General features: G+C 46.1%; 1 protein-coding gene across 4 annotated transcripts; it reads left to right on the top strand.

Annotated features, from left to right (window-relative positions):
* Window positions 1-1930: 1930 nt before the first annotated feature.
* Window positions 1931-20393, top strand: LOC118208534 (la-related protein 4). 4 transcript variants are annotated; one of them, XM_035383298.1, is made up of 17 exons: window positions 1931-2404; window positions 9446-9587; window positions 9850-10011; window positions 10136-10220; window positions 10349-10485; window positions 11100-11203; window positions 11422-11532; window positions 11698-11751; window positions 12882-13088; window positions 13632-13735; window positions 14118-14159; window positions 15967-16173; window positions 17141-17192; window positions 18315-18476; window positions 18603-18727; window positions 19262-19472; window positions 19990-20393. In XM_035383298.1, the coding sequence occupies exons 1-17, from the start codon at window positions 2291-2293 to the stop codon at window positions 20386-20388; spliced, it is 2418 nt and encodes an 805-aa protein (XP_035239189.1). In that variant the 5' UTR covers window positions 1931-2290; the 3' UTR covers window positions 20389-20393. The 4 variants fall into 4 exon arrangements, with proteins under 4 accessions (XP_035239189.1, XP_035239188.1, XP_035239190.1 ...); XM_035383297.1 differs by having other exon boundaries at window positions 1932-2404; window positions 19259-19472; XM_035383300.1 differs by lacking the exon at window positions 1931-2404 and adding an exon at window positions 6191-7200 and having other exon boundaries at window positions 19259-19472.
* Window positions 20394-24982: the final 4589 nt, after the last annotated feature.

Genomic DNA, 24982 nt, shown 5'->3' with positions numbered 1-24982 from the left:
AGACCGATTGTCTGGCAGTCGGAGGGTTGCCGGTTCAAACCCCGCCCTGGGTGTGTCGAAGTGTCCTTGAGCAAGACACCTAATCCCTAACTGCTCTGGCGAATGAGAGGCATCAATTGTAAAGCGCTTTGGATAAAAGTGCTATATAAATGCAGTCCATTTACCATTTACATGTGGAGTCGCCTGCCGCTTCTTTTCACCTGACAGTGAGGAGTTTCACTGGGAGAGTGTAATGCGTGCAGAGGTTCACGCTATCTTCCCCTGATCCCCTCCCCACTGAACAGGCGCCCCGACCAATCAGTAGGGGTCGCTAATGCAACGATCAGGACTCATACCCTCACCGTCTTCCCACCCGCGAACACTGCCAATTGTGTTTGTAGGAATGTCTGACCAAGCCGGAAGTACCGCTATCGGGATTGAACCCGGGGATCTGCAGTGGTAGGCGAGTGTTTGGGTATTCAGTTACTTTCTGACAAACACCTGGTGTTTGGCTGAAGTTATTGAATCCCTACTGAAGTTACTGAATTGTTCTCTGTCCTGGCAATTTTGACCAATGATGTGGAGGATGACATGAAACTGATCCTGGAAATCATGAAAGTATCCCCAAGTTAGTGACCCAACTGGTGTGGTTTGAAGGGGGTTTGAAATTATGGTGAACCACAGAAGTGTGGTTTGAACTATACAGTTATGTGACTTGAACCATAGAGTGTATATAGGAACTGGAGAGGCAGGACGACCTAGAAGTTGCAGGAACCAATATGGCGTCCAATGCACTACCACTCCCAATTTCCCCGTAGGTTATAATAGAGAAACTTTGGCTTTTTTTCCATCCAAGTAAGGGGTTTACAGTCATATTTTCAACCCCATTATACCAAAAATACATTTAAGAATAAGAATAAATTCATGATTTTACTCAACACAATTTATAATGAAGTTATACTGGAGTTGTTTTACTTGTTGTACGTCAACACTAGACTCTGGTTGGCCAGCATAAGACTCTGATTAGTGCAAAGTGTAACAGCTGATGAATGGCCTACAAGGAGCAGGACTTTACAGTAGTTTTAACTTCCATGGTTACTGAACTGCGTATGGGTTACTGAACTGCATATGGATCACAGAACTGTATCGAGCTAGCACTGCTTAGTGTTGATGAGTGCAGGCTGGACACTCTTGTAACATAACCAATTCCCTTGACAAGGGAGTCCCGGAGGTGAACCATCTGGAATGAGTGGACAACTACTTGAATGTTACTTATGCAGCCAGTTAGTGCATTGTAATGTGGTAAATGCTATCTATTTGATTTGCTTGCAAAAAAAGAGATCCAATCATGAGATACAAATAGCTGCTATGAAACTGTGCTGTCACTGTAACTTTGCTTGCTAGTTTGCCACTCTCCGGTAGCCATATTTACATAGCTAGCGAGCTCAAACCACAGGGATCACCCTGTTTATTTAACATTCACCAAATGCATTACTGCTAGCTAATGCAAATGTTAAATAGTATGTTTTCTTATACAATTTCCTTTGATGCAGCTACACCAAGTACATTAGGTTAGATTTTCATGGAGCAACCTCTGTATGATGATCTTTACAGGCTTTCATAGCTAGTCATCATGACGTGTTCAATACAACCAGAGTCTAGTGTTGACTCTCTGATGAGTAATACAACTCAACTGTAACGTCGTTATTGTATCGCGTCAGGTAAAATCACTGTTATAACTGTTGTTGAAAATATGACCCCCTTCGTTTTTTATAAAAAGGCATGCATTTCTCTATTGTAGCCTATGGAGACATTGAGAGCTGTGCTGCACTGGACGCCATTTGGTTTCTGCAACTTGGGCAACAGAAGGAAGCGTTCCGTTCGTTCTGTGGTTTAAACAGTTGATGAACCGGAACCGGAAATAAGACAACACGCTGAACGTTTCCTACAGAGGGCGTTGAGGGGTCGCCCTGCCAGTCGGGAAGGTGGCGGACTGCGAGCGTGGTGTCTGTCATAGCGCTTACTTTCGGGGAAGGTGCGTGTCCCCTGTGTCCGCTTCGATCGCCCGACCAGGAATGCACTCCGCGGTTCAGTAACGTTGGGAGGAGTATCGAAGACAAACCAAATATTTGCCAGATCTGGAGTATTGTTCTCGCCACTGTCGAGTTTTCTTCATTATTTGCCGGTGTAGCTAACTAAAACATCTCACAGAAGACAAGCGATTGTTGAATTCACCCGGTAAGGGGAGGAGAGGGGCGGCAAGCGGGGAGACGGGAGCGAACGAAGGGGAATAGTGAGTCTCGAGCGGTCGATGAGTTCAGAGCAGGACATAGATCCGCCGAAGCAGGAGGAGGCTGAGCCGGGACCGGACACCAAAGGAGAGGGGGAGCAAACACCCGAGACCGGCGGAGACCAAGGCGGCATGGTGAGTTTGGGCCTTGCGCTGAATAGCACCACGCTGCCCCCACCCTCATTGAGACTCATGTTTTTTGTAACGCAACGTTGGGTAGCTAAGCTACCGGTTTCCACGAAATAGAAACTAGCCTCCTAATCTAGCTTGTAATGGGGTAACCAGCAGAGGTTACAGGCGACAAATTCGTGTTTTATTTTCGCTAGTCTATGCTACTAACATTATTGACGTTAGCTAGGTCGGAACACTGATCACTCGCTTGTTCTATAGTCGCTATTTTTAAGTATGTTTTGTTAGCTTCTATTGACTACCTAGCTAACTTACGTCGTGGCTTTACCTGCTAGCTATCACGTTAGTTTAGCGTTACGTTTTGCAGTGTGCCATAGTTAACGTAACGTTACAGGTGTTTATACATGCCAAGCTCCCAAGTTAGCCAAGCTAAAATATAAATCCACCGGACTCTCGGTATCCTGGCTTGTTAGCTAGCTTGGGGGCTTATTCATGCACGTTTTCTTAACACTGGTAGCCCGTTAGCTGCTAGCTACAGGCTACAATATCTAATTATCCGTCTGCCTAGCCAGTTAGACCGGCTACCAAAATGGCAGTCTACGTTTATGAACATTTACCTTACCTTAACCTTAGCAACAGCAAATCGATTTTGATTTTGTTGAAGCAGCGTGGTTACCGGTCAGACATGCCAGTCATATGACTACAAAACCATTTTGATTTCAATCTCTAAATCAACCTTCCATATGTTAACCGCAAGCATGCAAAGGCCTAGCTAATCAGTTAGCCATTAACGAGGCCTGTAACGTCAGTTGGTTAACATTAGCTGTAACGTAGTCTACACGTTACAAATGGCGACACGCTGTCGGGCTGTACCTTGACAGTTTGCTATCAGGAATAGCAACAGAAGCAAGACAGCTAGTGCCCTATCCGGCTACGGCATTTTACCCGCATTGCTACAAATGCGCAGGGGTATTGCTAGGGACATTGTGTTTTGTACTGTGCCGGTTAGCTGTTGAGCTATAATCATATTTTGTCGGATGTATGGACACTGGTCTCACGGACACGTTTTTTAACCAATCGTGTGCACACTGCGTGCAATTGGAGTAATATTGCATATGCAACGTGCATGTCAGTATGTTGATTGACTTGACTTAACCAACCCTGTGTCCGTAGGGATACTTCGCTAGCAGACATGCTGTCTGTTTCTTCGTGATTTCTCCAACTTAGCAGCTGCGTTGTCTGTCAGCCTGGTTTAGCCGGCGATCTGTCTGTAGTCAGGGGAGATAAGAGATTGACCGAGTCTGAGTGTGAATGGTTATGTTTGCTTGCTCATTCTCTGTGCGTACCTAAGCACCAAGCAGGAGCGGACTTTGGCAGTGCGCAGCGCATTTGGACTAAAGCTTAATCTTCGCCGAATATGAAAGAACAGGCTTTGCAGTATCTGCAATTTTAATTTCACTCCTGCGGTCGTGCAGTAGGAAAAGCGCGTGGCCTCTACCACCGCCCTGCCGTCCTTGAAGGGTGTCATGTCGTCTGTGAAATATACTTGGGTCGTTTGAATGCAAACATTTGTACAGGCCGGATTCCTGATGGTTTATTTTGGCAATACAAGTGAATGTTTAAAGTGCCGATTAAGTACACTGCTGTGCCAACTCTGCGACACCGTTATCACCAAGAAAGCAGCTTAGATTTGAGGTGGAGGTTATTACCATACTGGTTAGATATCCTAAATTATATTTTAATGTAATTTGTAGTTTATCTTTTGTCCTTGCATAAAAAGCTGAAGTCACATGTTAGTGAAAAGATGATATTTGGGTATTAGTTAGGGTCATGCTCCTCTTGTTTTGGCCATTTTTAATGAAAGGTGGTGAGAGATTTGGCTAAATTCTCTTTTCATTCATCCTCATATGAATTTGATTATCTCAAATGAAGTGTCTGCTCAATGAATGATGTGTGCCTGGGTGGTGGATGCAAGTTTTGGTGACAGTTTGTTCCCTTGATAGATTTAGTTAATTTACCCGCCCACCCAATTGTGTCATGTTGCACAAAAACGGCTGCTCCCCCTCAGTACATTAATTTTGCATGCAGAATTTCAAAAGTATGATTGAATGATGTTCAGGATCTGCTGTTTGAGATCACATTTGAAGTATCTGCCTCTTGTTCATTATTTATTATTAATGTGCTTGGCCAGATGCCCTTACGAAGGGTGACTTGCACAACTCGCCTTGTTGATACTGTTCAGGTCTGCAGCAGGGTACGTCTAGTGCAAAAATTGGATGAAATAGTTTGCTCAAGGTTATGACAGCAGTGAGATTTGACCCCACTACCCTGGTGGCAACTTTCAAGTTCTCTGACGGGTCAGTTGTACCATTCTGAGGGTCCAGAGCTCACAAAATGACACCTGAATCACCCCTGTGTCTGAGGAACCCCCTGTATCCTTTGGGCTACAGTGTAGTCATCACTATATAACACACTAAGATATGGATGTATATAGCTGTGATGTCATTGTATCACCTATCTATATCACATGTCTATTTTTGTACAATATGGCTTCTTTATTTACTATTTAGAATGACCACAAAGTTGTCATGGTGTGTAAATCTGGCAGTGTTTATTTTATCCTGAAGTCTGTATAAAATATGAAATGTAGACTGTTAAATATGGAAATATAAGATACTTGTACTTAGAGGGGAAATATTTTTCCCATTTTCAGAGGTGCTGGTGTTCACCATACCTCATTTTGGAAGCCTCTGAGCTAGACAGGGATACTGACTACATCTGCAGCATCTTTTGAGATGAGCAGCTGAGGAGGGAAAAAAGCACACCTGTCTACTTCCATGTGATTTCACACAGCAGATACAGCTTGCACACACACTGCAACAGGTTTACAGGTACCCCGAATTAAAAATAAAACCATGCAATAGTGTAGAACGATGGTTAGGAAACTCGATTTGTATCCTGAAGGTTGCGGGCTTGATTCCCAAATGGGATGCTGCCTTTCGGGTCCTAGCTGGGGCACTGCTTTTGTAGCAAGCTATTTAACCTGAATTGCTTTGGTGAAATAGCCAGCTGTATAAATTGATTGTATGTAACAATGTAATCTCTAAATCGCTCTGGATAAGAGGATCTGTTAAGAGTTTAAATGTAATGTAATCAAAAATACAAGCAGCCTTGGTTATGAAAACTGCCGTGTAAATGTTTACCTAGAGAATTCTGTTCACACTCACCTCTACATGCTCTGGTGTCTGGAACAACAGATGACTTACTTGCACACAATAATAGGAAACTACTTGTAGCAGGGCATGCTAAATCCCATGTTTTCTGTAAGGAACAGTGTATTTATGTTGAAAAAAGAAGTGCAATTTAATGGCAAAATAAAAGCCTGTATATTGAAAATGTGTTTTATACCCTCTACATCTTAACTATGTACTTTGCATGTGCATTTACATTAATCTGATATTCAAATACTTTCTTAGTTCTCTAGTCTAGATAAGTATTTGAAGTTTTGAACCGTACTTGTTTTACACTGCCATGGATTAGAGATCTACATTTAGCGAACCCATCCAGTTTTAACAATTCCAGCAGGAAAATTCAAAAACCTGAAGACTAAAGCCTATTTAAGGTTTAATGCAGTGTTCTCATTTAGTAAGCGCACGTTCGATTCAAGAAACCGCAAGGTCGATTCCAGAAACCGCGTGCCAGGGCTTGAACAGACACCCTCTCGGCACAGAAATGATAGACAGGGCTGCCAAAGCCTCTTCTTAATTTTACGCAAATATTAAAGAAAATATTTGCTTTGAGTTGGCTTCCCGTAATTTATGTGTCGGGCGGTGTCATTTTCAGGATTTTGTTGTGTCAAGAGTATCTACAAGTTGGCAAACAGTGCAACAGTAAGTTCGTTATCAACCTGGGCGTTGGATAAATTGTTTAATTCGCAGAAATGTTATCCGTCTCTACTGCCTGGGAGAGCAGGCGATTGGTATACTTGGCGTAAATTCGAGCTGGTGTTCCTGAGATATGAGGTTTGATAACTAGTGATTTTAACCTTGAAAGTCGCCCTTTTGGCTCCAGGTTTATGCACGTGTTATTTTACAGGGCAAAAGAACGGTTGTGATATCCCAGGGACTTCGGTGCATGCAGCTCGTGGGCTTTATTTTCGCTTTGAAACTTGTCGCCGTTTTCCGGTGTCGGCCGATATGTCTGCTCTTCACCATGTGCTCGGCTGCTGGCATTAGACAGTCATGCCGAGTAGGTGGGGATTAAAGTCCGGAAACAACTGCTGCGGCAGCGCAAGCGCGCGCTCAGAGATTTACTCCCAGCGGCCGATTTAGGAACAGTTAATCCAGCCCTTAATCACCAGCGGCTCTGTTATCCGAAAGGCAGACACTGATCCTGGATCAGTGTTTAAGGACGGGCGGGTTAAGGTTCGAAAGTCTCAAATCCACCAAGCGCTCTAAACCCCACAGATTGACTTTGCTCTCTGCCAATAGCAACGCGGGGCACTTGTTTGGTAGCGAACAAGTGTGTTAAAAGTGGAGTAGCGAGCTAGTTAGCGGCAGATAAGTATGTTTGTGAGCGTGACGGGGGAGGGAGGCGGAGGCAATGAATGAGCGAATGAGAGGCCGTCCTAAGGGCCATCGAGGGCGCCTTTTTACCTCGCACGCTTTTGGGAAATATTCGTCTTCCATCGGACCACACTAAAATTTACTTTTAAAAGGCCTTTAGACCGTTTATAACGTTGGACACTACGAACACAAACCGGACAAGCCATTGGTGTGACGAGAATGCTTTTATTCGTCGAGGTAAGGCTTTTTTTTGTTAAATGCATACAAGCATAAGTACGACGGTGACGGCCATTCACACTCCGACGACTTGAATGGGGGAAGCCATGTGACATAGCTAGCTAGCTGGTTATCTTAGCGGACGGCGCACGAGTTCTCTCTTAAATTCCTGTGCAAATAATACACCGTTATTTCTGAACAGATAAAACCCTGGTTAGAAACTGATGGACGGACTGTACGACTTATGGCAGAGCGCCCAATTAGTTTACAAACAGAAGCTAGCAACTGGGTCGTCCTGTTTGCTTTAAGTTCGTTGTAGACAGATTACGTCATCGGGTCACTGGGTGAGAGCCCATGTGCTCCGTGCGCCTGCTGATACAGAAATCCGTTTTTTGATGTCTGTAACTACATGGCATGTTTTCTGTCTTATCAGTAGAAAAAACATCACCGATCAACTCAAGATTGTGCTATTTAGTGTGATCATTTTCTCCCCGGGGCAACGCATTGCAGAATGATAACGTATAGTCACTGCATTAAACAATCGTTGCTTTTACCGGTATTGTCCTTTTGTCAGGAAAGTATAAATGGTATGTTTCTATTAGGGACAGTAGTAGTTCAGTTTTATGTGCCACATGGATGTTCTGTTTGTGTTTGAGTCTGTTGTGCGTAATAAGATTAGCCGTGATAGCAGAACTATTAGCGGGGCTATTTAAAACGCCGTGGAGCCTATAGGATTGCAGGCACGTTGTTTATTAATAGCCGCAAATCTCCTATGTATGGGAGTGTTGCATAAACTTTACTTCACGGCAGTGAGAGTCTGAGTCTGTTAACCCGCAGTTTTAGCCGAATTAGTTTTTCACAGGTGGCTCTGCTCTTATGCAAGTGCAAGTGATGTGTTCTAGTACCTTCTCACTGACTGATGTGTATCTGTCAGAATTATTTCACTGGAATAAAACGTTACTATTGGTAAAATTGTTCTATCCGTAACTTAACTTGGGTTCTAAAGTTGATTTTAAATGTATTAGTTCCCGTCAAATGTGTGTATGCCCGAGACACTGGGCTCATCTTAAAAGTCTGTTAATCTTTTAAACTGCCATTTAGTCGGTATATTTTTAATTTTATTCTCCTCTTTTCTGCTGTGTGCAGTGTGGCTATTTTCTTATTGTGAATTATTATCTTAGTTTTGTCGTTTACTATTTCCCCCCCACTAATGACATTTAAAAAAATTCAGGTCCGTTTTATTTTGCCGTTTCATCATACTAAATTAGTCATGTCTATATTTATAATTGCAGGGTATTATAGTCATGCTAATTAAGGGAAGTGAAAACAAGCCTTAATTAGGTCGATAGATGCACTTACCAAGATACCAAAAGCCATGTTTGCACATTACATTTAGTGTACTATAATTTATTTCCCACGTATATGATGTATATTTAAAATGCAATTATTTTGTCCACTAAGTCTTGACAGAAAATATTATTTTCAGACCTCACTTATGAAATGAAGCAGTAGACAGACACAATTAATTTGTGGAAGGCTTTTTCTAAGAGGCTTTAGGGAGCACTGCTCTGGTTAGTTCTTTATCTATTACATGAGTTAAGAAGGGCACGTATCTGTAATATGCTCATGGTTTACTGTGTCATGACTGTGGATGAGGCTGGTTTGATGTAATTCGATCTGCTACCTGCTGAACATAATAATCTGAATATCAATGAAAGAATTGCAACAACGTCAACTTTTGCAAGAATTTTGGCTTTCTACTTACTCACTTTCGGGAAGTAAAAATGACAAAACGACCAACCAGCAAGGCTAATTTTTTATGACTGTCTTTTAATCTATTTTGAGTGATTGTACAAACTGGGATTCGTTCAGTGCCTTGGGAGGTGATTTTAATCGTATCCATTGTAAGCACTATTATGAAATTCCTGAATAATATTGCAAGAGAAATTAATATCCTGCAAACAGGTCTTTGACGCAAATACACCTAAGTTGCGAGTTCGTGTTGTTATGACTGGCTCTTTTTTAGACCTTAAAACATGGCGAATGGCAGAAGTAGCTGTAGGGTTGTACCTGCTGTCTTAGTAGTAACTGCTACTCATCCTTTTGGCTGTAAATTGAAGAAGCTGGTTGAGAAACTGCAGTTTCTTGTAGTGATTGGGCCTGTAGTTCTAGCAGTGGCAGCGCAGCGTTCTATCCCAAGACATCAGCAGTGCAATTTCAGCTAATATGAAGAGTGTCAGATAAGCCCGTGTGTTTTTAATTTCAGGTCACCTCAAAGGGAGCAGGATTGAACCCCAATGCTAAAGTGTGGCAGGAGGTCCCTGCAGCCCCCAGCGAGGCACCTGCCGATGGCAGTGAAGGCTCTCATTGGCCCCAGACAGTGCCCTCCCCGGATGACATCACTGAAGGTGAGAGGACGTGTTTGTGGAAGAACCTGGGGTTTACTGTGCAGGGGGGGGTTTCTGATTGATGGATCCAGACACATTGGAAGTCTGGTGTGGTGACGCCTCACAATCCAATCCTGACCACTTTTCCCCTTTATCTTTGTGTCTTTACACGTTACTGTGTTCAGGCCCACTCAGTTATGTGATTTTGGCCGCTGGCCTTTATATGACCACAGTGAAGTCAGAGTCCTGCCCCCACCTTGACTCATCTTCTCCCTCCACCCAGGATACTCGGACTGCTCTGCCCCTGGATGTAAGCCCCTCCCCTTGGACTTCTCCTGCCTCACGGATGGCAGCCCCCAAGTACCCGCAGAGAACGCAATTAATGGCATGGACCCCGTCCCGGACCTTGGGTACATCCCATCTCACCTCACACCTGGGACTTCAGGTTTGTGTTAATGTCCTCATGGCTGTGTGTGGTGTGTGTGTGTGTGTGTGGGGGGGTCTCTCTCAATTTTCTGTGTTCTTGTTCACTAATTATTTAATCTCTCTCTATCTCTCTCTGTCTGTAGAAGGCCAGTTGCCGGAGGAGCAGCCAATCTCGGTTGAGGCCCTGCGTGAATCCCTAAAGAAGCAGCTGGAGTCGTGCTTCTCCCGGTGAGAGCGCCAGAGCTTGTCCCTCTGGCTTAGTGCAGAAATAGAGTCCCTCAAGGTCTTGCATGTTGCACAGCTTGTGATGTGAGGCCCACCCGCCTTCATTTTTGCCCCATGTACCCCCTCCACAGGGAGAACCTGTCCAAGGACCTTTACCTGATCTCTCAGATGGACAGCGACCAGTTCATCCCCATCTGGACCATCGCCAGCATGGAGGGCATCAAGACCCTGACCACAGACATGGGCCTCATCTTGGATGTGCTCAGATGTGAGTGAGACACACGGACACACAGCCTGGAAAGTGCCTACACGAGATGGAGTCTGTACCATAAACTTTCTGTATGCCATTCTGAAGACTCCAAGCGTGTCAAATTTGTGAATCGAGCCTGTCTATGGTTGCGTATAATTTGTACTTCACAAAACACAAATTGGTATGTGTAAGATCACAAAAATGGGATAAAAATGTTCCTAACTGAACATTGTAGTGCTGATGTAACAATCACTCAGGTAATTGAAAGTAATGGTGTTGTAGAACACTGACTTAGAATGTTGAAAGAACATTCCAAAAACCTACTTTTCAAAGGGTTAAATACCTTTTCTCTGTTCGCACAGCCGACTGTGTTCACCCCAGCTAACACGAAACGTTCTCACAACGTTGCTGCCTTGTAGTAGCTATGTTATAACATTGAGAAAACATTCCAGTAATATTGTGAGAACATTTTGTTAGCTGGGATATTCCTGAAGAGAACACAGCCAGCACCCCTCTGTGAGCGTGAACAGCTCTGTACAGATGACCACGGCAGGGCCGAAAATGGGACCTCGGTGTTTGCTTGGAGGGTTAGCCTGCACACCTGAACGTGGTTCTCCTCTCTGTGCCTTTAGCCACGCCCATGGTCCAGGTGGATGAGAAGGGGGAGAAGGTGCGTCCCAATCACAAGCGCTGCATCATCATCCTGAGGGAGGTGCCCGAGGCCACGCCCGTGGAGGTAGGGGGGCCTGCCTCGCTGCGCGAATTTTGCCCTCTCGGGGCCAAGTTCACGTTTCACCTTTTCACACTAAAATAATGTCTCAAATTGGAATTGTTTTCACCGTGCATTGAGCTGCTAGTATTTTTCCTGTGGGTTTAGATGGTGCAAAGCTGCCTATATTCCGCTCTCGTTACCATCCTTAATCTAATTCCAATGGGTTCTTCCGTCCCTTACAGGAAGTGGAGTCTCTCTTTAAAAATGACAATTGTCCAAAGGTGATAAGCGTGGAGTTCGCACACAATAACAACTGGTACATCACATTCCAGTCGGACACAGACGCACAACAGGTGAGCCACCTGCTGCCATGTTGCGCTCTTAGTGTGCTCTTAGTAAATCTGGTAAATTACTATAACCTAATACTGTGATATTTTGCTGAATTCGTTTGGAATGATTTGGACTAAAAACCTGTTGAGAGGAATCTTAATCTTTTTACTTTTTGAACCCCCACACAGGCATACCGATATTTAAGGGAAGAAGTCAAAACATTTCAGGGAAAGCCAATCATGGTGAGTAGTGACATCACTTCCTGTTTGACATGGTGTCAACCATGTTGCAAATGGGAGCCAACTGGTCAGACTTTATAGCTCCGAAATGGAAATCTCATGTCCCTGTTGTTAAAAAATTTTTTCTTTGCTTAAAAACAAAAAAAGGATCTAGTTTTCCAACTCGTATTGCCTGAATGCATCTCACTGTGTAAACACACTCGGACAATGTGCTGTAAAATAAGGATTGGATTTACTCTTTAAACCCATTAGAAGTCTGCAAGAAAGACTTATCCTTACATAGTTCTGAAGGATATATTTGAAGTGTGCTCATAGTGGTTCAATTCTGTAAACAAATTTAATTGCATGTAATGAATCCAGCTTCCTATACCTATTGTATGTATACCAGTTTTTAATGAGGGCAGAAATTTTAACGCCCGCCTCCGCCCATGTGATTGTCTGCTTCACACTTGTGTTTACACTGTGTACTTCTTGAGGGTCTTTGGCTGTCTTTATCCTCTTACTGGATGAGAGTATCCCCCCCCCCCCCAAAGGGCAGATCCAGTCGGCCCATGTGACGCACCTGAGCCTATCAGTGTCTCAGTGCAATGAGTGTCTGGGCCATTTTTTTCCCTCTTATGTGCTCAGTCTAACCCCACCCCCGCCTTCAACTGAGGGAGTGTTGCCCTACCGACCGTATAATTATGTCATCGGGGGAGACGCTGTGGTGGCGTCTGTTTGCTTCCTCTGTTTCCTGCTTCTGTGACTCGTATTCTGCTCAGCTCCTCAGTGATTGGCCGGTTAGACCCGACCACCACCGCTTGGGCGCAGGGTTTCTGCTGCCTGTTTTAGGTAAACTAGTTGTAGAAGCCCTTTTGACAGAGAGGTTGAGGTGTCTGCCATCTTGACTGGATACGATTTGTATCTGCAGTGATGGCCTGTCCCCTTCTTTCTTCTTGCCCCTTCCCTCTCATTTTTTTCTTTTTGTTACTTTCCTTGCAGTTTTTTGGCAAGATGAAGTAATGTTGCCAATGCATTTGCAATATGAAGCGTACAAAGTATAACTGCAGTGCTATGTAAAATGTATTCTCTCACACTCTCGTATCCTCCCTCCCTCTCTCTGCCCCTTTTTTGCTCGCTCCCCCCCCCACCAGGCGAGGATAAAGGCCATCAACACCTTCTTTGCGAAGAACGGTTACCGCAGCCTGGACTCTGGCCTGTACTCCCAGCAGTCCCAGTCCCAGTACAGCTCGCCCCTCTACATGCAGCAGGTGTACAGCCCTCAGCAGCAGTACCCCCTCTACGGAATGGTCCCCCCGACATGGACACCCTCCCCGACGCCGTACTTCGAGACCCCCCTGGTGAGGCCCCCTGTCTCACTGGAATCTAATTCCGCGTGTGTCTGCATGTCTGTGTGTTGGAGGGGGTGGGGGGATGGATGGGATTCCGCTTCATTGTATCTCTGGGGAGCCCCCCTCTTTCCACCTAAAGGTATTGAATTATAAACCTGGATTATTGAATTGCTGCGTTTCACTGATCTAGTGGGAATGGTAGTAATTGATAGTTTGGAGAATTTGGTCAAAACAGATTGAAGGTCAAGCAGAATTCATTTTTGAATAGAATACATTTTTTGTTTCCTGGTGCAAGTGGCCTGTTTAAAAGGACCAAAAATTTGGTTCTTGTTCTTGAACACTATAAAGTGGCTTGTTGTGTTAGGATGGTTCATCCCTGGAGCATTCCTAGGTTTTATTGCACTGGTATGCCTATTAAGAAGGAGCACTTGGTCTCTGCCATGACAGTTGAAAGGTACGTGTGCATGAGTGCAGCTGTCTGTCTGTCTGTCCGTGGTTGAGGGTGTGTGCCTGTCAGGATAAATTCCCTAACTCCTCCCTTTCCTCCCACAGGCACCCTTTCCCAACAGCGGCTTCGTCAACGGATTCAGCTCTCCCGGCCACTACAAAACCAACTCCAGCTCCCTGAGCACCGGCAGGCTCTTCAGCCGGAACCGGTACGGCCCCCTCCGCCCTCACACTCCCAGAGCCCCCGGCTCGTGCGCATGCTCTCTCCTGAGCTGAAAGGGGGGACTGGGACGGGCCTGAAATTTAAGGTTGGACATTCCTAATCGGGGAACTGCCTGCAGAACATGCAGCACCTTTACGACTTTGAGCCAGAGATGTGGGATTGGGTGTGTTAAGTGACTCTGCGTCGTTTTCACGAATAGCCATCCATGCTTCTTAATGAGTTGAAAACATGAAGGGTTTTGGCAGGCTTGGAGCTAATGTGCTGTTTGTCACCAATAACTGGTTCCTTCCGTTTCCCCCATGCCCAACCCCCTCCTGTTTCTCTCTCTCTCTCTCTCTCTCTCTCTCTCTCTCTCAAAATCCCCACAGTGCTCCACTCTATTCCAGAAAGAATGTACTAAATGCCTTCAGGTACTTCCACCAGATGTTCCTCCACCCTTGTATCATTTTCATCATGACCTTCATTTGGTGTTCATTTAACTCCTCCACCCAACTTGCTTTGGCTTTGACTGGTTTTCCCTTTTCTGGGGCCGATGCCTCCGCAGCGTTGGTGCGACCGGGAGGACAGACGCGCGAAACCAATCGGTTGATTTGATCAGGAGAGAACGCGAGTCCGAGAGGTTTAGCCGAGCGTGACGTCTCGCTCACAGTCCGTTCTGCCCATGTGACCGAGCCAGCGTCGTGTGCACACGCTGGGGGAAGAAGGGACTCTGACCCTTTCGATTAGAAACGCTCTTCTGTGATGTCCGGTCTTCTGCTTGGGGCGCACACACATTAAACCTGTGTGATCCTCTTAAAACTGCGCTGAGCTTTAAATAAACTTGGCCATAAAAGTGATTGATAGATGCGTATGTACTGTATGCAGGACAAGTTTTTGCAAGCAGATTGGGAGCACAGTGCAAGTGCTTATTTTATATTGGGAGCCAAAATCCCGATTTAACATGTATTTGTTAGTTTGTTTCTTTTGACTTACAAGTATAACTGGAATATTTTTGGAACCCAAGTTTAATTGACCTCTTTGATAAACTGGCAGTACTTTACAGTCCTGATTGTTGCTTCAGTTGTTTGTGCCAAACACGTCTGTATTTACTATGGCTCTGTGTTGCTAGAATGGACATGTTTCCACAGCAATTGATGTCCCCCTCCTTTTTTGGTGACCCTTGTGGTCTGGTATGTTTATCCTGTACCAACATCGTTTATTGGAACTAACTTATCACTTTCTTACATCCAATTTTATGCAATTAGTGGTGCTGTTAGTATTTTGTCAATCGAGGGTGAGGGGAGCTCAGGGGAATCTCGAATACTCGGCCTGGATTGGCCAGAGAATGTGAACTGGCCACAAGAGACAGAAAGGGCTTTGTAACATTGTATGTGTAAAATATTACATTAGCCTGTAAAAGCTTCACTATCACATGATCACATGATCCTGTCATTCTGCCATTTTTTGGCTGACACAGTTCTCAAAATCTGCTGTCAAAGGATCTGTTCAGCAAGCTGGCTGTATGAATGTATCATTTTGGGAAGATGAACTTTAGGAAAGCGAGGCTTCACGCACCTTTGTAATTGGTGGGGCTTATCATGCACACTGACTTGTGTGAACCAATCAAACGACCTTGCTCTCCTCAGCAAAACTTTGAGTGGTTCAAGTCAGTGAGTCGCTGGTAATTATTGCCGCTATCTGTTTGTCTTCTGCCACTCGAACGATAAACCCTGTGAAAAGCTTCTGCTTGCAGTAGCTTCGATTCATGTTTATTATTTACCATATTTCATCCAGACTTATCTAACGCCTCATATCCCACCAAACGCATGAATTAACACTCAGCCACTGCGTGCGCAGCCTAGACGGCTATCCTAATGTGAAATGGCCGACCCTGTATCACTAAATTGACTGCGTTAATAGTGTTTTGAGAGGACTGATTTTCCTATTTGTCCTGTCTAGACTGCGCACGGCACTGTTCATCCCCAGTGCATGCTCTTCTGTTTTCAGTGACATTTGTATCACCCGGTGACTCATTTCCAAAGTTTCTGCGGTCTGGGTGGAGCGTAGCGGCTCGACGTGCTGCCAGTCTGCAGTCACAGCTCCTGACGTTAGCGGAGATGGCGGGGGGAGGGGGGGGGTCTGGAGTTAAACTGCGACGACCTTGTGACCCTCAGCAGGCCTGATTCAATGTGGAGTACTGTGTTCACCCCCCTCCTCCTCCTCCTCCTGCATCAACAGGAACCACGTGAAGCCTCAGCCCAGAACCAGCGATTTGGCCTCGCCCTCCGGATCTCCTGTTCCGCTGGTGGACGGCACGTCGGGGGCCCGCAGCCCCCTGCCCCCACGCACCGGTGGTCCCGAGCTGAGCCCCTCCTTCCCCTCCAGGGACGCCCACCTCTCGCCTCCTGAGATCAGCGAGGATGGCGGTTTGGCCGGCAGGGGCAGGTCAGTCCTTTTGTTCCCTATTTTATTTCTGCCCAATATTTAGTGTCAGACAGCAAGAGGTACGAACTATGTGCAGACCTTTGTAGTAAACATAAATCCACAGTAAATGCAACCAGACATAGAACCGAAGTAAAATGCTTAGAAAGAGTTTAGAAAACGGCATAATGTACACCTTTGTCTGCTTAAAATAATAAAAATAACATGCTTAATTGGCATTTTCTTAACAGAATTATTTCCTGAGTTGCTTATAGACTTTTCTGAGAGCAACTCTTCGTTTGCTTTTCCCTAATATGTTTTGGCAAAACAGTTCAGTGTTTTGTAGGGAGAGTGTGTATTGGAAGAATACTGTTTTGTGGGGACAGTGTGTTAGGGAGTATTGGTTTGCTGTTTTGTGGGGACCGTGTCTGACCCACCAATCCCACTGTTAGCCAGCGTACTGTATGGTGGCCCGTCAGTTTGACGTGACCCCAGACCCAGTGATGAGAACGCATCGCGCATAGAGGGATTCAAGGTGACGAGGAGTCTGATGGCTTTGGGTTCCCACTCTTCCTACCCTCTCTGATCTTCCTCTCCCTCATTTTCTCTCTTCCCCGTCCCTACCCCCCCTCCCCCCCCAAAGCTGTCGCCCCCATCACCTGTCCCAATGAGCGGTAAGATTATGAGATCTGAGGGTCTGAAAATAACAGAACTGGCCTCCCGCTGATAGATGCACTCGGCTTGCTAGCCTGCTAGGTGGCTCATCCTGCTGCGACACTGCCTTCCCGTATGAGGACGTGCCCCACAGTCCAGCAGCAAGCCTCGGCCGCTCCAGAGCCGACTAACGCTTCATTGGCCTAGGGAGGAAAGGAAGCCTTTAGTTGGCCTGTTTGACCTCGTCTCATTGCACAAGAAACGGGGTTGATCTGCTGTCAGGACGTTGCGGTGTGTGGCCCTGTTTCTAAACCGCACTGTGACACACCTTCTGCAGGAGGGGCCCGTTCCGGGGGATGAGGAGGAAGAGGGACGATGACCGCACCACGGTAACTGAAACCCCTCCCGCACTCGTTACCGTCCTTACTGTCTCTCGCCTTTCGCTCTTCTGCAGTAGAGGAAGGGGAGAATTTGCTTCTGAGGTGGGAACAGCCTCGCGTGGTTCACACACTACAGCAGTGCTGGGCTGCCTTGGCTTGTAGGCTGCATTTATGGCCTGAATTCTCTTTACTGCACCACTGCTAATGAATAAAGTGTTCAGGTTAACAAAATACATAGGTGTACTTAACATTCTGTTTTGTAGTAAAATGTGTAGGTTCTTAGTTGTGCCGCTCCAAAATGTATTTATTTGTTCATTTGGAGCGTTAATAGAGCTTATACAAACAGCTACTGGGCCTCACCTGCATGTTCACTGGCAGCCTGGGTGATGTAGTCTGGGGCTGCTGTGATGTCGGTGCGGAAGCTTCCAGACAGCCGGTACCCGGTTTGCATGGTCGGTAATTCGCGAAGTCAGCTTGGTGTCAGCTGGACCCGGTGATGAGAAACCATCGCGCATAGAGGGATTGCAGGCTGTCACGGGTCCGGTGGCTTTGGGATTTCTCCTCCTTTACCTCCCTCTCTCTCCTTCCTCTCTTTCCCTCTCTCTCCTGCTTTACCCCCACCCCCCCCAAAAGCTGTCATCCCTGATACCTGACCCGATGAGCGGTAAGATTATGAGATCTGAGGGTCTGAAAACGACACCATAGACACGCGTCATTATCGCAAAATGATACTGAATCCTGACCGTGCCAGCGCCAGACTGACCAGCAGCCCAGCAGGGTGGCACTTAATCAACTGTAGCGCCACCCGGAGGAGGGAGGGCCTCAGTTCCAGCTGGACAGATTGTCAGGTTTAATTAAAAATGACAAGTAGTTTATAATGAAACCTTGTAAGTCTACATAAAAAGATACCATTCAAAGTTTGACTATCCATTACTTTACACGGTTTTATGAAGGTTTGCTACACTAAAATATGCACGTTTTGCTTTTGGTGATCTAAAATGGGAGTATTTTTTAAATATTGCGAGTTTGAGTGGGCTGTGTACTGACAACTCTCTTTACAGAGCATAACATGGAGGAGACTGTCTGGCACAGAATGGGCTGACACAAGCTTCTCCCCCTTTTCTTTCACAGAGGCCACTCCCACTAGCTGAGGTCAAAGTTCAACAGCCCAAATTTGACCTGGCAACGTCCAGCTTCCCCCCACTGCCCGGCTGTGTGGTCAGAACGCAGGGGGGGGAGCCTGTTCTGGAGAACCGCCTGTCGGACGTGGTGCGCGGCCTGAACAAGGAGAAGGTGAGGGTGCATATTGTCACATGGACGCTGCAGAGGATTGTGGGATACTGGGGTCATGCACGCCGCCGTGTGTCATTTTGTTTGGTTCCCTTGGGGTGTCCTCAGTTTGCCCGTCTCCCCCCGCAGCCGGACGCGCCCAAAGAGCCTGCCGTCGGGTCTTCCGCCATCCCTGAAGAGGCGATCCGCATCTCCACCCCCGCCCAGCCGGCCTGCAAACCGGCCCCGCCCGCCTCAGACCACCCCGCCTCCAGGTGACGTTAGCCTCCGCCCGCGTCTCTCTCTCTCCCTGGAAGAGCGTAGCAGCAGGTGGGGGGTGCCGCGACGCAGAGGTTCCAGGTGTCGTTCCCTGGCCTCCTCCCAAATCTGGCACCCTTGAGCAAAAGGGCTTAGCCTGAAATACTCCAGCCGGCGCCAGCCTTTTTAAATGAGTCATAAAGTTGTAGGTCGTATATGTCATGCCATGCAGGTGTTTCACAAAGTGAGTTTCGTGAGATCACTGGCAAACTAGACATTTTGAAGCACGTTAAATCTTACTGGGGTGAATGCCTGAGTTGTTTCAAATTGTTTCAATTTTAAGAATGACACCAGAATGACAATGAGTCTGTCACTGTCCATTCAGCTCTCTGAAATACCCCCCTGAAAAATTAAGAATATGAATTATAATAAAAATATGGTAAATTAGGATAAATTGCCAATCAGTTATGGAATTACATGAAAAATAAAAAGGAAGGTTAACGATTGCATCATATTCATCTCTCTTGTGCTCTCTCTCTTGCTCTCAGCAGTGCAAGCCGCCCGGAGAAGAAACTGGAAAAGGCGGAGCCCCCCGTGTCAAAAGAAACGCCCCCCGCTGCAGCCCCTTCCTCAGGCCCCGCCCCCCCAGCCCACACGCAGCACCCTCCCAGCACCAAACCTGCACGCGCCCCAGCTGGCCCCGCGACCGTCACGCCCACCCAGGCCCCGCCCACCACCGCGGCTCCTGCCCCGACACATCCTGTAATTCCACCATTAAACTGCATGAATTTGCGCAGCTGCTGCAGCCAGTGTAACACTGAATATCAGTTACAGGCTGCTTTATTGTGAAATGTTAAACGATGTTCTAGTGTGTAGATGGGTCCGGTATGGAACAGCGTCACGGTGCGACGCACTATGGGCATGAGCCTTACCCAGGGAAGGGAGCTTTCAGGCTGGCCAGAATGACGGGATGTCCCCTGCTGGTTGATGGGGCTCCCACAATTCTTGCCTGCTCTCTCCAGTGTTGATAGAGATTTCGGCTATGATGAATATGATTGGGCATTTCAAATTGGGGGGGGAAAGGGTAGAAAATTACATTTTTATTAAACGAAATGGTTATTTAGTGTTGAGAGGAACTGTAAGTTCCATTTCGATGTAATTTTTTTTCTGTTCTGTAATTTGTTTTTGCTTGTTCCTCTTATCTTAACACTGCCCCCCCCCTTTCTGTCCCCTGTCTCTCTCCCTTCTCTCTGTCCCTTCACTGTTCCCCCTACTGCAGGAGCCCCGCAAACTGAGCTATGCGGAGGTGTGCCAGCGGCCGCCCAAGGACCCGCCCCCTCCCTCCTCTGGCTCCGCCCCCCCGGCCTCCCAGCCCCTGCGCGAGCTGCGCGTCAACAAGGCGGAGGACCCCGCCCCCGCGAGCAGCAGCCCCGGCGAGCGGCAGGAGAAGCCCGCGGAGCGGGGCGGCGGCGGCGGCGTGGAGGGCAAGGCCAGCGAGAACCGGCCGGCCCGCGACTCGCCCGGGGGCCACCGCGCCCACGGGCCCCCCAGGACGGGAGCCGGAGGCCTGAAAGTCCGGGACCAGAGACGGCCCCCCTTCGCCCGCCGCGGCTCCCCGCAGGGGGCGCCCCCTCCCTCGGGAAAAGAGCAGAACATCCCGCCACAATCGCCAAAGTAAAAAAACTAAAGGACAAATGAATGAAAGAGGAGAAAAAACCTATAAATAAATAAGTAAATATATAAATATATATAAAAATGAATATATATTAATGGGTTAAAAAAAAAAACTAAAAGAGCAGTGACTGCTCTCCCTCCCTGGGGGGCTGGAAGGACTGAAGTGGACTGGGACATTCCAGGAAAACAGACAAAAACAAAATAATGTTTAAGAAAATGAAATCCCTGCACTGAAGGAGGGCGGACGGATGAGGAAATCATTTCGGTTTCGCGCGTTTCCATGGATCCTTTCCTTCAGCTGAGCGCTGTGATTTTAGTTGTGATTTTTTTTTTTTTTTCTTGTCTTGTCTGTTTGTGGGAGAGTGAGTGATTGTGGGGGGGGGAGGGAGGGGGAGGGGTACCATTGCCCTGGGAAAACCTCCCATCAAAAGCAGAAAGATCTGCTGGGCTACAAGAAACGCTATATGCTAAAAAGAGGCATGCGTTTCAAAAACCTTGACATGCGATGACGCATCATCCACTATGAATTTTATTTTTCTTTACCTTTTTAATTTATTTAATTTTTTTTTTTTTTTGTTCATATGCAAGAAATCAAGCATTTGCAGGCTAATTTTACCGTCTGCTAGTAGGCCTGGTGTTGTGTTTTGGTGTTGTACTGATGGCTATGGCTATGGGTCATGGGTTTTCATTAGGAGCGAGCTGAAGGCCTGGTGGTAAACTTGTGTTGGGCCAAGATGACGATCGCGTTGGACAGTGTGATGGGCGGGACCCAGTTTGAGCCCCGCCTGCCGTCGTGCTCTGCTACGCTTGGGTCGGGCTTGGTTTTCAGCGAGAATAGGCGTTGATATTAAACATCAGAAGGAAGGGAAACCTAAACATTCTTCCCTAAAATGACCTGACGCCTGGGTCACATTTCGAGACACCCCAACCTCTGGCATTAGGTTATCGGAAACTGAGGGTGGGGACCTAGCGGAGGCTGATGCAGTTGCATCAGTGCTTAAAGCTGCTTTTCCCAAACTTGCCCATCTGGTCTAAACCCATATTCTGCTCATTTCTTTGCATTGCTTGTTTGGACTCCACCTCTGTATGTGTGAGTTTTGGGGGAGCACGGAGAGAGTACAGACGGGATGTGTGATTTTGGGAAGGGGGCTAGGTGCGTCGCTAAAGCGGTAAATTTGATTCCTGAATCCCTCATTTACACTCTTGCACTCTGTCAGAGTAGGACAGCAGTATAACTTGCAGAGCAGTAGTGTTGGTAGTAAACTTGCAGTGTTTCAGTGCGCGTTTCAAGTCCAGTCATCCACCAGTCTGTACTGTACACCAGCTGCTGCACACCTCAATCTGTTAACTGCTGTAATGGAGCGGGTTGCTGCTCTGGGGCTGTGACCACTGTGGGCGGTACCTTAGGGGAGCGGGCGGGCAAGGGGGGGAGGGGAGGGGGGGGGGGGGAGGAGTCTACTGGCTCATTGGTAGGGTGCATGTGTGTGTGAGTTAAGGCCAGCTGGTCTGGGTCTGGTATGCCCAGGTTTTGAGTGTTTGGTTTGGTTTGGTTTGGGGTGTTTTAATGGTATTCCTTTTTTCCCCTCTCTAATACTGGTTTTGAGATTTGGTTGTCAGGGTCGGTTGTTCCCAGTGTGCTGTCGGGCCCATTGACAGAGCTGGACCTGTAACAGGTGTGTGTCGTGGGTAGCGACCTGTGATGTAGTAAACTTGGGGTGCCCTCGTTAGACCTCCCCACCCCAAACCGAGCCGCTCTGTCCCCCACAGCAGGTGCACAAGTCACTTCCACAGCTCGCACCCTTCATTAAAGACGAAACGGCTTTGCTATTAATAACTTCCCGTGGTAGCTTACTGTAGGAAAGGGGGAGTTCTTCAACCTTTGCATTTGCCTGGTGGTTCTTCTGAAACATGGTCTTAAAATGTCTGCGATATGTATCTGGAAGGAAGGTTTTTGGCTGCTTTGGTGATATCTGGCATTGGGAAACAATTATACCCTGTTTTACACTGCACCCCCTTTGAATGAAGGGCTTTCACTGGGCATTTTTTTACCTTTCTAAAGTCTTTTGACAGTCCTACTTGACCAACTGTTTGCCCCTGGAAACACATGCACAGACACCTACCTGTTATTGGATTGGATATAAAGAAATCTGTTAAGGCTTTTCGCTTCCTGTTTTGTTTGCTAGCCTGCCTGTTAACTTGCCCATAGCCATCAGTCGGTAGCCTCCAGCTTGATGAAATGGTTTGATTTGGGATCATTGTTCGTATGTATGTTTGTTTGGAGATCTTAAGTTTCACTTGTGCTAAACTTTTACTTCTGGCCCTGGCAAAAGATAACCCATGTTTTTTGTTTTGTTTTCTTTCATTTATGACTGTAGTACAAGGTCTGTAGAGAAAGTTGGTTTGAAGTGACCACCACCTTAAAGGTGGATGAGGAGGGAAACCAAATGAGGTTAATCCATAACCACAGCTGTGGTTTTATTCATGTTTTCCTGAAAGAATGCTGCCAGTTAGCAACTGCAGTCAAATACAGATGTTCTTCTGGGGCAGTGACAACAGCCTTTAATTTGAGCTAGGATGAGGGGGTGGATTCATCATCCTTTCCATTTACAGGAACTAACACTTGTAAAAAAGGGGTTTGCATTTTTATTCTTCATTGCACGAGAAAACCAAAACTTTTGTGTCTTAGAAGCTGATGGCTTTTTGGAAAGGATTTTGTGTATGCAGTTTGTTTCGTGAATAAGATGGTATAAAAGGTGACTTTGCATTAAATGCAAAGCTTTAGTTTTCTTATGCATCAGTGTAGGAAAGAGCCTTTTCTATCACTGAACCACAGTGTACAGTCTCAAAATGCCCAGCGCCAACGGTAGACTCAATGGGTGAAAGTAGCCGATTGCACTAGGGACCCTTAACTGTTGTGAAAACGGTGGAAATTGGAAATTTGAAAGTGAGAACCAGTCGACTTAACGCTTTGTATTTTCAGTTCACATGTACCTTCCTGCCCTTCCCAAAATGTCTGTTTTCTGATATGTAATTGCCGCAGCCAGTGCAGACACAGAAGACCGTTTCTATCATCTCGACGACTTACTGTTGTTTTTTTGTTTGTTTTTCCTCCTCTGCTCCTGTAGGGGGCGAGACGACAAGCTTGGTGTGTCGTTGGTGCTGTAATTAGAATACTAGACTGACTATCGACTAGCTATGAGGAAAAGGGTCTGTACTACAGTTTGATTCATTTACTCTTGCTTTTTAAATCTTATTTATTGTAATCCAATGTGCGAAGCTTCTTTTATTTTATTTTCCCAATGCCGTCAGGTTGGTGATACCCTTCTTAGTGAGTGGAATGACAGTGGGAAAGCATTGTGTGAAATAGCATATTCATATATGGTTTGAGACTTCAGTTAAGCATATACTTGATGTGTTGCTTGGGTTACAGCCATGCAGTAAATAAGTAATTGAATCACTGGGGATGTTTTTTTTTTTTTTTGTTTTTTTTTTAATTTTGTCATTCTTTTCATTAATTAATTACTAAGAGCAGCTAGTGGTCTTGTGTAATGAAATGAAATGCACTAACTTGTGTTCTTTTTTTAATCTTACATAATGTGAAAAATCATTTTAGAAGTGTAAGTTGATGAAATCGATGTTGACAGGCTTGCTTAAATTTAGTTTTTTTTTTTTTCTTTTCTTTTTTCCCCCTCAGTTTTGGGTATTGTCTGTACAGTGATTTATTTTTGGGATTTTTTTTGTTTTGGGAGGTGGGGGGGGGGGGCAGTGTGGGAGGGGTGTGAGAAACAGTGGACACCTGAAGTGTTTGAGACACTGAATTCTAGATGTCTGAATAAAATCTGTTTGGGGGGAAAAAATAAAGTACAATGATCTTGTTTTAGCCTTAACGAAGTGTTTTTGTGTCCCATCTTACTGTGTGTGTGTTTTGTGGCTGATTGTGTAGTAAATGTTTATGCAAAGCTCCCTTACAATCTTCCATATTAGTCACTAAAAAGGATGGATATTTGCCATCATGGACTTCTCCTATCGTGTCTTGTGGAGATAGGGTGTAGTACCTAGTTCAGATTGTGCCAATCTGCCAAATGCAATCCTACTTGTTTGGCACTTTAGACCGGTTCTGCAGCCAGTTGGACCTGTATGAACCCTGGGCAGGGCAGTGGTGCAGGCCTGCTCCCTTGCTGGCTCTGCATGGGTTAAAGGGAAACGAGTTTCCCAGGTGCATGCACTGGGAATCCAGCCTGTTCAGTGCACAGAATCGGACAAGGAAATTAATGGATTCATACCAAGGGTCTCCTGTCTGATTCTCCTAAGGCCATGTCCTCAGTAAGGTATTCAGAATAGGTCAAAACTGGCACTGATGAGTCACTCTGGCCTATACCAGGGCCTGAAGTCAGTCTCCGTGATAGGCAATGATTTTCCCTAGCCAAGAGAATATTCAATTTTTTTCCTCCTCAATTGTTTAATCCACTCCACTGGAAGATAAATCAATGTGGACCTTTCATTCTAAAAACATGGCATTTATTTACTTGCATCATTTCAGAGCTTTGGTGCAAATTTGATATTTGTTGGTCTTTAACACAAGATGTGTACAGCATTTA

This window comes from Anguilla anguilla, chromosome 11 (assembly GCF_013347855.1).
Source record: "Anguilla anguilla isolate fAngAng1 chromosome 11, fAngAng1.pri, whole genome shotgun sequence".
In the NCBI taxonomy this organism is placed as follows: domain Eukaryota; kingdom Metazoa; phylum Chordata; class Actinopteri; order Anguilliformes; family Anguillidae; genus Anguilla; species Anguilla anguilla.
This window is presented reverse-complemented; position numbering and strand designations above follow the sequence as displayed.